The sequence below is a fragment of the Doryrhamphus excisus genome, linkage group LG9 (assembly GCF_037039965.1).
Source record: "Doryrhamphus excisus strain RoL-2023G ecotype Guam linkage group LG9, RoL_Dexc_Guam_v1.1, whole genome shotgun sequence".
In the NCBI taxonomy this organism is placed as follows: domain Eukaryota; kingdom Metazoa; phylum Chordata; class Actinopteri; order Syngnathiformes; family Syngnathidae; genus Doryrhamphus; species Doryrhamphus excisus.
The window spans coordinates 8773978-8790429 of NC_136365.1; the positions used below are offsets into that span (position 1 = coordinate 8773978).

The 16452-nt window shown below is 40.0% G+C and overlaps 1 protein-coding gene across 3 annotated transcripts in view; it reads right to left on the minus strand.

The window, feature by feature from the left end:
* Positions 1-16452, minus strand: part of sdk1b (sidekick cell adhesion molecule 1b) — a 264413-nt gene that overhangs the window by 125414 nt on the left and 122547 nt on the right. For all 3 annotated transcript variants that reach the window (XM_058079948.2, XM_058079957.2, XM_078793365.1), the window contains one exon: positions 5718-5851. In XM_058079948.2, the coding sequence (XP_057935931.2) occupies positions 5718-5851 (134 nt within the window). The remainder of the gene's footprint in view (positions 1-5717; positions 5852-16452) is intronic.

Here is a 16452-nt window from a genome sequence, read left to right on the forward strand (position 1 = left end):
TGATCTCTTGTAACTCACTTGTACGCACTAACAATGTTCATCACTACTCCTGCAATTGCAAACTCCATCACCACACTCTCCTGACCTCACCGCTATGTTTACATACTCCTCCTTCAGGATCACATCCAGCTCTCCAATACTTGCTGCCTTTCCATCTGGTCTCTTGGAAACATACAGTGGTAAATCATATTTTCTTCTCTCTATCATGTCGGCTAGTTGCCGACCCTTTCGTTGAATTGTGCCAATGTTTAGCAACCCTACTGCTGCCTTTCCTCAACTCTCTCTGTAGCCCCACACGTGTCCACCATTGTTAAAAATAGTGATTGCCAATACCTGTGGCGGTTGTTATTAGCACAGATTGAAGCTGATCCGGTATGGAGAGGATGGTTGTGATTCACATACTTTCTGGCAAAGGAGCCCTGACGCTCCTCACCATGTATCCGGGCTTGGGACCGGTTTATAAGTGGATGGGTTTTGCCGTTTATTGTCAATTGCATTGAAATAGTGGAACTAGAAAAAGTGGTTACTATGTGATCTTTCACCAAAGCTGCTGTGTTACTTTTAATTGTCCTTGTTCTCGTCCATGGGTCACAGCTAATGTTTTTTTTTGTCTTTCAGCAGTCAGGAAAACACATAGTTACATGGAGATAATGGATCTTTCAAGTGGGCGGGACATGTGGCCGTTCGTGCACCGCCGTTCTAACAAGCTTTGCAGTTTAGCCAAACAATATGGACTGTCGATCACAGCAAAGTTTGATTGTGGCAAGCAGGTTTATAGAATTGTGACTCTCTTTCTCACTCACTAATGGTTCACTTGCACGCACAAAGAAAAAAAAAATACAAAGAGGAGTCTTCACAAGCAGCTCTGACGGGAACAGGTTGATTTGATATTCTCAGTCTGCACCAATGACTCACTTCATTAATTCGTTTTTGTGTCTGATAATTTCCTTTCTCCCCACTGTTCTTCTCCATAGAGCGCAATGTAGAAATCAAAGTAAGAAAGGGGTGAATAAGAAATAAGTATGTAATTTATTCTGGAAAATTCATGGAATTGTATTATTTAAAAAGGTTTGACAGACAGCTGTGAAAATTGCTCGTGTCCTGTGCCGCCTGTTAAATAGAGGATGGAGATAGAACAGGGACATTAGTTTTCTTGTGTCATCAAACCAGATGTCATCGTATTATCACATGTTTTGATGCTGATGCATAAAAAAGCTAATTCTGAATATGGTTTTCCAAAAACAAGACATTCCAAACAGAATGTGGACATTTGCCAAATTACACCCATAGAGATTTTGTTTGTTTTTTTCAGGAACTGAAATGGGTCAATGGGCACTTTGCAATGTTTATGTATAGCTACGCAGAACAATTGTTTCCTTTCTTAAGTTATATGCAGTAAATCAGCATTTTTTTTTTTTGGTGTGTGTCCCGTCCAGCCATTGGGGCAGATATTATTGTATTGTTGATCTAAATGCTCTTACATGCTAAACAGATTTGCTCGTTCAGGAAAGGTGTAAGCTACAATTTCCCTGTACTATGACATTTCATTTGCCGTTATTTGATGTTTTTGCTATGCGAATTTGGAGTGGCCGGACCGGAGCAAGAAGACAGTAAATCAGTATTACTATTAAGACCGGTCCATTTTCTCAATATATATCGATGTTTCAGCCCCAAAGCATTGATACATTACGTCCCATTCAAATCATTCAATGTTTTGACTGGAAGAGCAATTAGGTGAGATAGCTGCTATTGTCAAAACAGGACCATGTTGGACAGCGAAAAATGGCTGTTTCCAAGGATTACCTTCTACTTCTCCAAGCTTGCAGAAAATTATACCTTTTCTGTCAAGATTTGAGACATTATTGCATGGTGAACAACATTAAGTTAAATGTGTATATGCGATTCTAAGTCACTTGAATTATATTGACTATTTTGGAAAAGCCACGGTACCGTGTTTACTGACCTTGTGGCGAGACTGGCTACCACATACAGTATGTTCAGTGTCAAGCTAAAGAAGCTGTCAAATTACTTGTTAAGAACAGGCCACTTGATACACTTTTTGATAGTGATTCTTCATTATACTGTACTTTATTTGTTTACTTTTTTATTTGTTTAAGGCTTGTCAATCATTTTGGTCAATATTAAGCAGTCACACTCCGTCCATTGAGAGCCATGTACTGTATACTGGAACTGATGCTTTCACTGTTCAGTTCATTCAATACAAGTCAGTGGAACACACAAGATGCTGCCAAAATCACAGTCCCCTTTAGAATCTTTCAGAAAATTATGTCAGTGGATTAAACTGCATTGTTGGCCGAATATTGTAATATAGTTATCCACAAAGTGGGATTTAATATGAACAAATTTAATATTTGTGTATTTTTTAAACCGATGTTAGAGTCATGTAGACATTAAATAACACCCCTATTGTCACCTTTACATTTGTATTTGCCAATACTATAGACATGATGATGATGTTGGCTTGTCATCAAAGCTTACTTCTGGTCATGTGACGGCGACAAGGCGGTAGTGGGTCAGTGATGTAATTTTTCTCGTATTGTGTGTATTTTGACCTGAAAACGTAAACGTTTATATTTGCCACAATTGAAAATGAAACTTTAGAATTGATAACATTCTGTTCAATGTTCGTGACTTAAATTGATTGCCGTGTAAAGCTTTTTCACTCATCACTGTATGGTATGTATGTGAATGTCTGTCGCGGATGTACATACCTAAAAGCAGTCTGTCAACTTTGCCCTGTCAGTCGTAATCCTAACTAGGGATGGTGTGTATGTCCGTCAAGCTTGCAAACCCATTTGAAAGTTAGTGCCGACCTCCCCCCATGCAGTACCTAACCAAGACATACATCTTTAATTTAGAATTGCAATCCAGCTCTACAGTAAATCTAACATTTATAGGTGAGTTTCTGAAAAATAAATATATTATTGAATAACGTCCTCCATATTTCTAATATCCTGCTCCTTGTCATGTAGCAAAATTGAGTAGTTGAAAAATAACTTCTCAATATAAGACAGTCCAGTTCTACACAACGGCAAAGTTATTACACTGAATGGCATTAAAGTGTGATTCAGCACTCCCATCCAATTTAATTTATGATTACTTTTCAACGGAAAAGAGGTTCTTTGTTTTAATTTTGACATCTTCCACCTCGTTTTATTCTTACTCTATTCCCTCTAAATGTCAATAACAGCTGAAGCTAACATGCTCGTTTGATGGCTAAGGAGATGTACCAGAGGCAAGTTTATTGCAGAAAATAACACACTGATGAAGAGACAAACACGCACAAAAAGCAGGCAGCCATTTCCGACCTGAGTCCTATCAGTGAAGTCTAACTAGGGCCTCTTACCATGCAAAGAAAACACATGGGAGCACTCTAACACTGGCAGCTGTAACAAGGTGCTATGTGTATATTTATTGTGTGTGTGTGTGTCTGTGTGCGACTCATTGTGTATAAGTGACACATGACGCCAAAGGATACAACGCTGTAAAGAAAATCTAATTAAAAGTCTATGCTGCCACTCCCTCGCTCTCTTGCTCTCCAGTGAACACCTCAGCTAAAGGACTGTTAGACGGTGAAGTCTATCATCTCACTCCCACAGAGATAAAGGAGGGTGTTAAGGGAAACACACAGTGATAAAATACATCTAGGAACATCACCAAAAGTGAGCCTATTTCTTCCAAAATGGTGCAGGTTTAACATTGGCGCAAAAGTGGTACCAATATTTTCTGGGGCAAAAAAAATAATAATTTCATGCGATCGACACACATTACGTTCGCAATTCAACAATAACACGGAACTTTCCCAATGACCGCGAGACTAAGCTACATGCTAATTATAGGTTATCACATGCCAGTATCAGTATCAGCTGATACTGACAATTGGGGGCATGATACCTGGCCTGATACCAGACAAACCATGTGATGATCTTATTATCACATACTATTTAATCATGAGCTTATTATCACGTACTATTTAATATTTACTATTATACTAATATTTACTATACTATTTAACCGCTGACATGTTGACAGAGCACAGACGACAGCAAAACGTGCGCTGTTCTCAGATTGGTTGTTTCACGGGCACGATATCAGAGCAGCGCGCTCTGAGTGGACAGCTACGGCGGCTGATACTGGACATGGTTAAACTCTATATTTTATCAGTATCACTGCCCTGGGTTCTGACACAGTATCATTTCGGCCTTTTCCCGTATCATTCATGGGCGGTTTCTAGGGTACAGGGCCAATTAATACTGTAGTATGTGATAATAAATAGTATATATACATATTAAGGATCGACCGATACATCGGCCGGTCAATATATCGGGCCGATATTTGCGTTTTTTCCTTGTACCGGTATCGACCGATACGCGCGTGGGTTCGCCGATGTATTTTTCCACCGCATGATTTACAGTCAGGCATCCGCCGAGGCAACACAGAGGACCCCGCAACACACGTAGTCACGGTACCCCGCCCTCACTGTTGAATCACATCAAGGGCGCGTTTTCACAAGTAATAGAATTAGCTTGCTTTTAACACTTTACTAAGCCCATCACAATTCACTGGGGATCGCTAGACATAACAGTTTATGTCATGGTGTGAGAACAAGAAAGCCCAAAAACATCACATACCAACGCAACAGACGAATAAAAGTACTCTCATTACTTGAGCAGAACAAGAATGAACCAACTATGCAACTTTAAATACGTGTCGTGTTATGTGTGTGCGCTCTCTCTGAGCACGCACGCACACACACACACACGCACAGAAGGAATTAGAGCAGCCGTGTCTGCTTATGAGAGGTCTTTATCGTGCACGAACTTAAACGATGAGAGAAATGTTTTATATATCGTACTAAATTGTGTCAGTGTGATGTGTTTGTGTGTGTGTGTGGGGGGGGGGGGGGGGGGTTGCGCGTCACGCTGCGGAGGAGCAGTCATCACATCAATGCTAGATAAATTTCAACTACGACAGAAATGTTTTGCACATGGTTGAATATTTATTCCTTTTAAAGTTGATAATGCCGTTTAAATGTGTGTTTAAGCTGAATCCTGCTGTGTTCAGTGTTTATATTTCAATAAATATTTGTTTACACATGAGACCTGTAATATTTGCTATCATGGTCATTTTTTCATGTAAATTGAGGGATCAAAAGCAGTATCGGCCACAAATATCGACCCAAGCAAAATCAGCCATCGGCTAAGGGTGATGGGAAAAAATCGGTATCGGCCCCCCCAAAAAATCGGTCGATCCCTAATACATATACTCTACAGGCAGCACCTGTTTATAAACCACACGTGTCCCTTTTGTGACATGGGATATTTACACAAAGACACATGATAAACTTTGCAATGCTGCCAACCAGTCACTCATCTCTGATGATGAGACATGAGATGCCCTTTTTTAATAGTAGTTTAGCAGCTGCCGCAGCCCAAGCTGGGTCTTTGGTAATTCTACGCTTAATCAAACTTACTTAAGATTTGTCAGATCAAAACATGATTGGGGCACAAAACCTCCAAATGTGATATTTGCAGCAACTTCAGAAATTAGTCGATTCATTGTTTAAGCCGCGGGGTGTGAAAAAAAAGTCTGGAACTTATACCTACATGAAAACTGTTCCAAAATGACAACAAACAAAACACATCATCTTCACTGAAAAAAACAACAAAACCACAAAGTCTATCTATTTTTCTTACCTGAGATGCTCAAGTAGATGGCTGGACTGGTCACGTTATCTCCAGTCATCTCGTTCACCGCCTCCACGTGGTAACGTCCGGCATCTGCAGTTGTGGTTGCCAGAATGACCAGTTGATTATTCAATGTGATTGTTCTGTGAGGCACACATAAGAGAGGGAGAAAGGTGAGGATGTTAAAGGCAAAAAAACGACTATATCCTCACCAAAAACATCAAGGACATTGTTTCGACTAAGACTATGGCGAGGGCACTATTTGTAACATTCAGAAATCACAGCAGGCGAAGCATACAAGTGCCAAAAAAGGGAAGGAAGAGATTTCAGGCGTTGGTTGTGTTGTGTTCATCTCTATGCTGATCCAGTGTAATTTCCCCATTTCCCTATAAACATGCCGCAATGAATACCACAAGCAAAGCGCACAATAAGCAAATGCACACATAGGTACACATGGGTATAGGTGTCCTGGAGGTTGATGCTTAGAGACACCAGAGTGGAGATTTTTCACCCTGTTTAAACCTGTCATTCTGGGAACGGGTGCCTCTGGTCAGGAAACACAAGTTGATGGTTTATTGATGCAACTGGTGTTCCGAGGCTGACTGGAAAACTCAACATTCTTTAACATGCTAGCAGAAAGACAAGATCAATATGAGAAAAGTGAGAATAAAACATATTAAAGCACTATGTGATGACATTCTTATTTATTCTGTGTGCACTGTGTTCCGAGAGTAAGACCCTGAGAGACACACTCAAGATTTTAGGCCATATGAATAACCCATCTTGTGGGATAAGATATGCAGTGTGCATAAAACTGAATATTGTGTGTGTATATACAAGTTTTGAAGAAAAGTATGACTGTAGGCTAGCTTTAGCTGCATTGTGCGTGCGACAAACCCTGAGTGTTTTTTGTCTGCAACTGTATGGTAAGGTGGATGCACGGCGGAGGGTGGTTAGCATGCAGGCCTCACAGCTAGGAGACCCGAGTTCAATTCCTCGGCCATCTCTGTATGTTATTTTGGTGTGTCTTTTATTCTGTTTACTTGTTTTATTCAACTTCATTCTTTTGTAAAGTGTCTTTGAGTATCTTGAAAAGCGCTATACAAATAAAATTTATTATTATTATTATTATTATTATGTTCTCCCCGTGCATGCGTGGGTTTTCTCCGAGTACTCAGGTTTCCTCCCACATTCCACAAACATGCTATGTTAATTGGCAACTCCAAATTGTCCATAGGTATGAATGTGAGTGTGAATGGTTGTTTGTCTATATGTGCCCTGTGATTGGCTGGCGACCAGTCTAGGGTGTACCCCGCCTCTCACCCGAAGACAGCTGGGATAGGCCCTTTGTATTGAGCTGTGGACTTCACACGATAAAAAGCACAGAAAACTTTCTCACTCTTCCAGAATCTGTACCTATTCCAGCTGTATTTCTTTGGATTTTGTGCTTCCCTCGAAAATGGTCTGTTTTAATGTATTCCATCCACAGGCCGCCTCCAGCCAAGGATCATGGGTGGAATACATTAAAACCGTTTTGGAAAGCTAAGGAAATGCGGCTTTAATAGGTGCATATTCTGGAAGCTCTAGAAAGCTTTTTGTGTGGGTCATCGTGTGTAACTGCTCAATAGGAGTCCAAAGCTCAGTACAAAGGGCCACAAAAATGAGCATAATACTGTGGGTCCCCTTTAACAACTCACATTAAGGAACACCACATGGTTACTTTTGCACATACTCAAGAGGAGTCGAAAGAAGCATATATTTTGCAATGCAAAAAGAGCTACTTAAATATTTAAAATCAAATGAAGCTGTGAGTTTAACGCACTGTACATAAATGGGGGATTTGTAGTGCCAGTAATACTACCAGAGAAAATGTTATTGTCATCAAGAGATTGAGGAATTTCCAAAGTGAGTGTGAAGGGTACCCGACAATCTTCAGCACCTTGTGAAGGGCATTATTGAAACTCCAAAATAGAGGCTAGAAAACCTCTGATGATAGCTACACATCTCCTGGTGACAATTCACAGGGCTGTGTGTGTTGCCATTATGTTATTGCAGCTTGAAAACTTAGGAATAGCGCTAGAAGTGGCAACGCAATATGTCAAATTTGCTTGATTGACAAAGGAAGAACCGACCAAATAATTTACAAAGGGTTTTACAATATGATTAACAGTCAGTCGGCCTGATCTGAAACATCAAAATGGGATTTACAAACATGACTGTGCCCTCAAACACATTTCCTATCCACAATTCTTATATTTTATGATGACTTCATGGAATAATACATATAAGTACGAGTATCCGGCTCATCCAATCCAATTCAGAACATTTCTAAATGAGAGTTAATCTAATCTTTTCATGTACAAGCAGAGAACGAATCACAGAGTGATCCTCCACAATAGGAAACCGAAGAGGACAGATGAACAGAGAAGACTTCACCCACCATATAACAAGAAGTTTGACATACACTCAGGACCAACACACACACACACACACACACACACAGAGAAATACAAAATTCCTCAAGTCTAATTTTATTCACAGTGATTTCCCAGGAGAACATCCTCAAGAGCAAAGCCTCAACCCGTTGCCGGATATTTTACTTGTGAGAGTGTGTTTGCATGCCACTACATGTACTCACACTCAACCATATCTCTGTTTAAATGTAACGGTATGTGCTCTCGACAGATGACGTGCATGATGCAACTTTACTGTAAGGGGTCTGTAATGCTATTTACCACTGCTAACCCCATAAACGGCACTGGCCTGCCCATTTCATTTCAGTGTTTTTATTCAGCAGATGCTGATTAGTAGACAAGGACCACGGTCTTGCTCTTGTCTGTCACATGTAAGAGTCGGCGGGAGGAACGAGGGCCGGGAAGTCTGAGAGAATTTGCCTACATGGAGTTATTAACATTCTAATGTGGATGAGCTATGCACACTAGTCTCAGAATGCAGCAAGACCAATTAAGATAGAACATTAATGGTAAAAAGAACTTGTTCATTTTAGTGTAATTTCCCCCTCATTTGCATTTTTCCATTTAAATGTGCCATTTGTATGTGAAATTACTGTATGGATTTTGTATGCATTCGACTTCCTCGTTTGGGGGTCGCGCTCAGGCTTGATTTCCCATTAAATGAACATACGTCTTATCAAGAGAAAATAAAATGAAATGTGCCAATGCTTCTGCAGTAGCTCCAGCAACAGAGATTAGAGCACCTCAATTCATTATTTCAAAAAAACAATAACAGAATGGTCCTCTTTCTTTTAGCTCGAGGGTGGTCATACAGTCTTTGCCTCAGCGTTATCATATGCAGTCAGACAATTTGAAGTGAAGTGCCCTTTTTTGCGTTGTGTTTGTGTGTACCATTGATGGCAAACCGCAACATAGGAGTCTGGCTGCTAAGAATAATATGAGCAATACACTTACTTGAATATAAATTATATACATTAATTTTATACAGCAGATGCTGGCTAACATGCAGTACATGGTACACAGCACATATTGATGACAGTACCGATATTACAAAATAGATGTAGTATTGCTCAACCTACATGTCGACCAAGAAGTGTGGGTTGTGTTATTTTATCCTGTGTCATTAGTAAGGATAGGCGGCATAGAAAGTGGATGGAGGGATGGTTAAAGGGGACTTATTATGCTCATTTTCCCTTTGTATTGAGTTGTGGACTCCGATAGAGCAGCGACACACGATAACCAGCATACACAGCTTTCTAGTTCTTCCAGAATCTGCACCTACTCAGCTGTATTTCTTTGGATTTCGTGCTTCCTGTGAAAACAGTCTGTTTTAATGTATGGCCCGCCTCCATTTACACCCACTCCACTGTGGTTAGTCACACTCCAAAGTACTTAGAAGGACTTCCGGTGTTGTGCTGCTAGCTAAAGGTATAGGAGTTGATAATAAACAGTAACTTAGCTTTTTAAAATGTTGGCTTTAACATACAGCCATATTTGTTGGATTCCGAATCCGATGCGGAAATAGAGACTGGACAGTCCAAAGTTTGTTAAGAAAAGAGGTTACTTCAAGACTTTGTAGCTTTCGCATTGTAGCGTTAGCATAAAAATTAGATGCTGCACCCAAGGACCGTCGAACAAACTGGGACACGTCTCTGCTCGCATTAAAACATGCTAAAACTGGGATTTATAACTGTATATTAGTTTCTGTTTTTAAAATATAAATAGGATCTTAACCCATGTATCTAGATGTTTATCAAATGATTTACCACAAAGAGATACTCAATATCTAAATTGTGTTTTTCTGTTTACATTTTCCGGTTAGTGCACAATATAGCATGTGTCTTGGAGTGTTATTAATACACAGCCAATACACAGTCCAACTATGTTCTTCATGTATTTTTATCACAAAATATCCTTGTTAGCAGTTAACTTGCGGCTACTAATGCATATAAAAAACAAATACAAATAAAATGTATGAATATGTTCTTGCCAAAGATACAAACTGGCATTGAAATCAACACTGATATCACCTTCTTGTTGAACTGCTGCAACTTACAACTTTCTCTTTGGGTTATTTTGCAGCCATGCCACGATGGAAACACTATTATTAAATTCAGGAAATATCTCAACTATAAAAACATGTTTTGTGTTGCAATTTTTGGCTCTCTGAAATGGATTATCTTGATTTACAGTAATTCCTCATTTATTTGTTCTGCGGTTAATTGGTTCCAGATCCAACTGTGATAAGTACTTTTCCACAAAGTAGGATTTCTTATTAAAAATTTAATATTTTTGTAGTTACAGCGTCGAAAACATGTTTACAATCTTGCCAACAACCAACAACTATATAATCACATTTACCCATATATTACCCAATATAATAGAGACTTGAGCATGTGTGTGTGTTGTGTTATATGTGTTCCTTGGGTGCGCAGAGTGAGTGGCGGACAGGAAGTGGCGTTGGGGGTTCAGAGTTCAGAGTTTCATCTTACCGTGTGTTACGACCTCAACTGTAGCCTGTGTTTTTTATTAGGATTTTTAATGAGAGATGCCTGTGCCTGTTAATTCAAAGCTGCAATAAAAGCCTGTTGTCCTGTCAATCTGTCAATTGGCTGTCTCACCAAACTTCTTCTTTCTTTTTGGGCTTTTCCCTTCAGGGGTCGCCACAGCAAATCAAGCTCCTCAATCCAACCCTGTCTCTCTCACACCAACTACACTCATGTCCTTCTTTGCTACATCCATAAACCTCCTCTTTGGTCCTCCTCTACGCCTCCTACCTGGCCTCCTAAACGCAGCATCCTTCTACCAATATATTCACTATCTCTCCTCTGGACATGTCCCAACCATCTCAGTCTGGCCTCTCTGACTTTATTTCCAAGGCCTCTAACATGTAATGTCCCTCTGATGTACTTGTTCCTGATCCTATCCATCCTGGTCACTCCCAATGATAACCTCAGCATCTTCATCTCTGCTACCTCCAGTTCTACTTCCTATTCCTGACACCGAGTGACTAGTAAAGATAAAAAAAATTATGTCAGCCATTCTGAATGTGTCTTATTTGTATTGTAGTTAATTTTTATGCTTGAAAAAACACGATCGAGTGAAGCCACGAAATTCAAACCTAACGTGGTGAGGGACAATGTGTCCATTATTCCTTAAGGGAAAAATGGCTTAGCGTACGTTTCCGTTCGAGTCAGACCTTCTGGAATGTATTAATGATGCTCAGCAAGGTACCATTGTATTTCCTAAAGGAAAAGATGAATTTGAATGTTGAACTGAAGTAAAAGAACAATACAAATTAAAAATGCTACTCAGCTCTTTTCTTTTCTTTTTCAATGTAATTAAACGGTACCATACTGCATATAAATTTGAGACAACATCGTGTGTGGAATATTGCTTGGTGTGCATGTGTATGTCTGACAGTTCCATCACCAGAGAGAAAATTGAAATATTACAATCAAGAACATGAAAAACATTCCTTGCATTACATTGCTTTCCAATTTCACTGTCAATTCTCTCTCTTTCTCTATCTCTATCTCTCTCACTTCCACCCCCTCTCTCACTGCCCCTCCCTCCCCAACTTCTTCAAACCAAAGCCAGACTGGTCTTTCATTAAGAAACTAATTTCCTTCAACACTTGTGGGTGTTTACACATGCACACACACATACCCTTATATGTGCCAAGAGCTAATTAGCACACAAATGTTTTAGGCCAGAGGATAAGTGATAAAGTCAGTGCATGCATGAGTGTTTTTATTTATTTATTTATTTATAAGTACATTTGTGAACAGTCTAGGCTTGGGGGATTTACTCTCCTGCCAACAGAACCCACGGTGGCCCTTTCTGCCCTCTTTCTCCATCTCTGATAGGCAGCGTGCCGCTTCCTTAAAGCACACTTGTCGACCACAGGGAGGCATTGACAGTGCAAACCGAGTTCAGCCAGCAAGCTTTTTGGCAGCGACACCTCTAAAAAAGTTACCGCTAGACAAGTACCCGCACATTGGGTGGACATAAACGCACACCTTACTCAGGCACTGAGACAACAGAGACAATTCACCGCTCCTTGAGGCTATAAGAGCAAGTGTTTACCTTGGTGTGATTGAGTGGCCATGAATAAATCCTCTGTTGGACTGTGATTGATTGTTAACGGTTCATATCTGCTCGGGAATGTGAGTGTATGTTTCATCATAGAACCTGCAAACTAAACTAAATCACAGTGTTAACTTGCAATAACCTGCTATTTTTGTAGTTTGTAAGACTCCATTTGTTTGTCATTCTCCATTAACTAAGATTTAGCAAAAATAATTTGCAAAGAATTCAGCCTTGGACTCATACTAGCCCAATGTAACATATTTTGGCCCACTTCTCACATTTGGCTCCTGTGAGCACACTCATCCGCATCCAAGCACGGCCGACTTCCTCTCCTTTGGCACGACTAGAAGAGGTGGGCCAGGGCATGGCACGATTACATGCACATGCACAAGCACTCTTGCAACATCGCTCAGTAATAGAATTACTCATTTCAGCACTCTTTGTCAGTTCTTAGGGTGTGTTCACACTTTTAGTCTGGTACTATGATGGACAGGTACCGTGAGCGTAGCGCAGTGGGGACCTGAGGAGGGAGGAGGACTCGTGCCCAAGTCCAACATGGTATGAATAGCTTTGTGTGAGTAAAACTGGTAAAACTGCCCCCTCTCTGCCCTCCCCCAAGCTCGATCAAAAACCCCTCTCTAATGCTCCCTGGTATTACTACATCTCATGTATTGTATATCTGAAATGCAATTAAATGCAATATACTAAGTTCTATGTGAAGTATTTCCATATTGCCTCATATTAACTCACTAGCAAGATCTCAGTGTATAGACTGGTCATATATCTCATCTCGTTTCATATTATCTACATACTGTATTGTATATAACTCTGGGGAAAACTGTTGATTTTGCTAATACTTGGGTTGTTTATATTGTTTATTTTTCTATATTGTGTATTTTGTACTGCTTAACTGATTCTGTACTCTTGCTGCTGTGCAATGCAAATTTCTCCACTGAGGGCCGAATAAAGGCATATCTTATCTTATCTCCTATCTTGTGTGGAGATATGGGAAAATAACCGCAGACACCCCAGAAAAGATGGAATCAGTTGGGATAACCCACAATGCCGCTGAAAACATACAAATCCTCATCGTAAATTTAATGATCTGAGGCGGCATGACTCGGTTGGTAGAATGGTTGGTCTTCCAACCTGGAGGTTGCAGGTTCAATCCTTCATCCTTCTGTCCATCTGTGAAGTGTTCTTGGGCAAAATACTGACCCTGCTGTTTTTCCTGATGCTGCGTCATCAGTAGGTGCGAAAACGCTTCGAGGACCTTGGCGGTGGAAAAGCGCTATAAAAGTGATGTAAAAGGGATGTGGGCTAGGATTAAATAAGCTTCCTATTCCTTTTGGACATGTGGAACTGTGAATTGTAATATGTGATGTACTCCAATGTAACTTGTACGCATGTTCAAATAAATGAAACCATTACCATTACCATTTAGGGGCAAACTGACAATGTAGTCCAACAACACACAGTAACATGTTTTGGAACATATGATATATCTGTTTTTGCAATGGGATTAAACAGTCTAAACAAAACAAGAGTGACTCGGGGATTACTGCCAGGAGGTTGTGACACTGTGCTGGCAGGAGCTCCGCAGCAACTGCTTTAGTGATTTTCCAGGAATAGCTTAAATGGAGTCATTGTTAACACAGCCCGGGGTTGAAGATTTGCTTTTACAGCATATTTGCTTAGCACTTTTTAATCTTGCCGCTCTATGAAAACATGTTGGCGTCAACAATCATCTTTTCAAAATATTTGTTTCGAGGTTGCGCTTGCTGCAGAGGAAACCTTAATTTCATCATGGTATCGTGTTTTTTTTCTCACAGTACAAAAAGTAATCCCACTGCCTCAGACCAAATGAAAAAAGCTGGTTCTAATAAGATCGATTGATTAATTCAGATAATTGACAACCGATAATGTCAATGCTAAAGGGTTAGATTTTTTTTAAACAAAGTTGTATGACATGCCTATCAGCAGTGTATTGAATCAATGGTGACTTTCCGCCCACTTCATCCCTTGAGTCGGTTTTCTGTGTTCAGGAAAATGGTTTTGGTTAGTTTGTGGGTCCACTTTAGTAAAGTGTTTTGCTGAACAAATCAATATGCATTTAGAAAAGTTATACATTTGGATCACAGAACAGCTTTCCCAGAAAACGTAGAATGCGTACGTGTTCCACAGTGTGTACATGCATGGATGACGACCGCTGAGACGAGTGAAGAATTATACTGATAGCTAGGATAGAGTCACATATTGAAACCTTTTTGTTTGCATTTCTTCTCACCTTTCTCTCTTTCCTTGTTTCACTCCCAAACATTGTTTTCATAGGCACTGACAGCGTAGTTTCACTCTTGCTGACTGACATGCTCCTCGTTCAAAAAGAATCCCTCAAACACTTAAAAAAAACAATATTTCTATGCGCCTTACTGTATATCTCATTATGAACAAAGGAGAAAAAAACAAAGCATCCACACAACAACTGCACATTTCTGTAATAAGCCATCTGGAACTGAACCAAATGAGAGGAAATAATAGAAGAGTGCCAATGCATTGAAAATGTGCATCAACTATTTAAAAGGCATGGGGGGGGGGGGGTCTGTCTTGATCTGGGCCTTTAACAATGATAACAGGGAAGCATGTATGCCCACTGAACTCACTAGTTGGGAATACAAAGCTTTATAATCAGGTTATGATGTACAAAACTGCAATCCCATTTCCACCGGTGGTCATTAGTTTATACCGGTTTCCATCCTGGAAGCTTTGATGAGCTGATGTTGGGCGATAGGTCACCCCAAGGTTAAAGACAATGTCCTCAATAGAGAAAACCCCACACAGTAATTGCCACAGTGTAGTTATTTTTGAAAAACTAAATGACTGAATTAGAGATTAAATACATGTTTTTTTGTAATATATGATATGTAATACTATTAGGATTATTAAAAAGTTGCAATGTTTCAAGAATTAGGTTCTATTATTTAAAAAAAAAAAGAAGGAACAGGTCTTCTTCTTTTGCTTTGAGGTCGCCACAGCAAATCAATCTCCTCCATCCAAACCTGTCCCTCTCACACCAACTACACTCATGTCCTCCTTCACTACATCCATAAACCTCCTCTTTGGTCTTCCTCTACGCCTCCTACCTGGCCTTCTAAACGCAGCATCCTTCTACCAATATATTCACTATCTCTCCTCTGGACATGTCCCAACCATCTCAGTCTGGCCTCTCTGACTTTATCTCCAAGGCACTAACATGTAATGTCCCTCTGATGTACTCCTTACTGATCCTATCCATCCTGGTCACTCCCAATGTGAACCCCGGCATCCTCATCTCTGCTACCTCCAGTTCTCCTTCCTGTCTTTTCGTCAGTGGCACTGTCTCTAGACCAAACAACATGGCTGGTCTCATCACAGTTTTGTATACAAGGAGAAACAGGTAATAATGATAATTTAGAGCCACAGCAATTAGTGAATTATTGTCAGTGATATCCCAAATGTGATGGTTCATCATGATAATGTAATGTGAAGCTGTTGCAATATATTTTAATAATATTATTTAAACATTTTGAAATCGTAATATTACAATTTTATTATGTTTTTTTTCTTTTCAGCAGGTTTGGGTCCCATACAAAAAAATAAATAAAAAACATTCCAATCCATCCTCACACTTTGTTAACATATCCAAGTCTTGTGTTTACGTCTTAGTTCTGCTTCATAAATCTTCACTTTTTTTCCACCAAAGAAATATAGCTCTTATATGTGACTGCAAATGAGACCAATAAATGGAGGGAGAAAGGGAGAAAGAAAGAAATATGGTAAAGGTTACAGCAGTAATGAACCCTGATGTGTTTGTGGCATATTTTAACAGCCCCCTTCACTGAGTCAGAAAACATTTTACTACCTTCCACCCTACACACTCTGCAGGTTTGCGACTTGAAATTAATGCAGTGACTAAATCACCGGGCGTTCTTCCTCAATCACCTTTAGAGCTCCTTCAGACTGTCACACCGCCATAGAGGGGGTGACCTCAGTGCCGTCACTCTGTGACTCTTCCAGATACCGCTGCCAATAAAACACACAAATTGGCAGAAACACCAACACACACACACACATTGTGCATAACCATCATTGTCCAATGACAACTCAGGATGCAGCGTTTCCTTTTTTCTGTTTGAGATGCA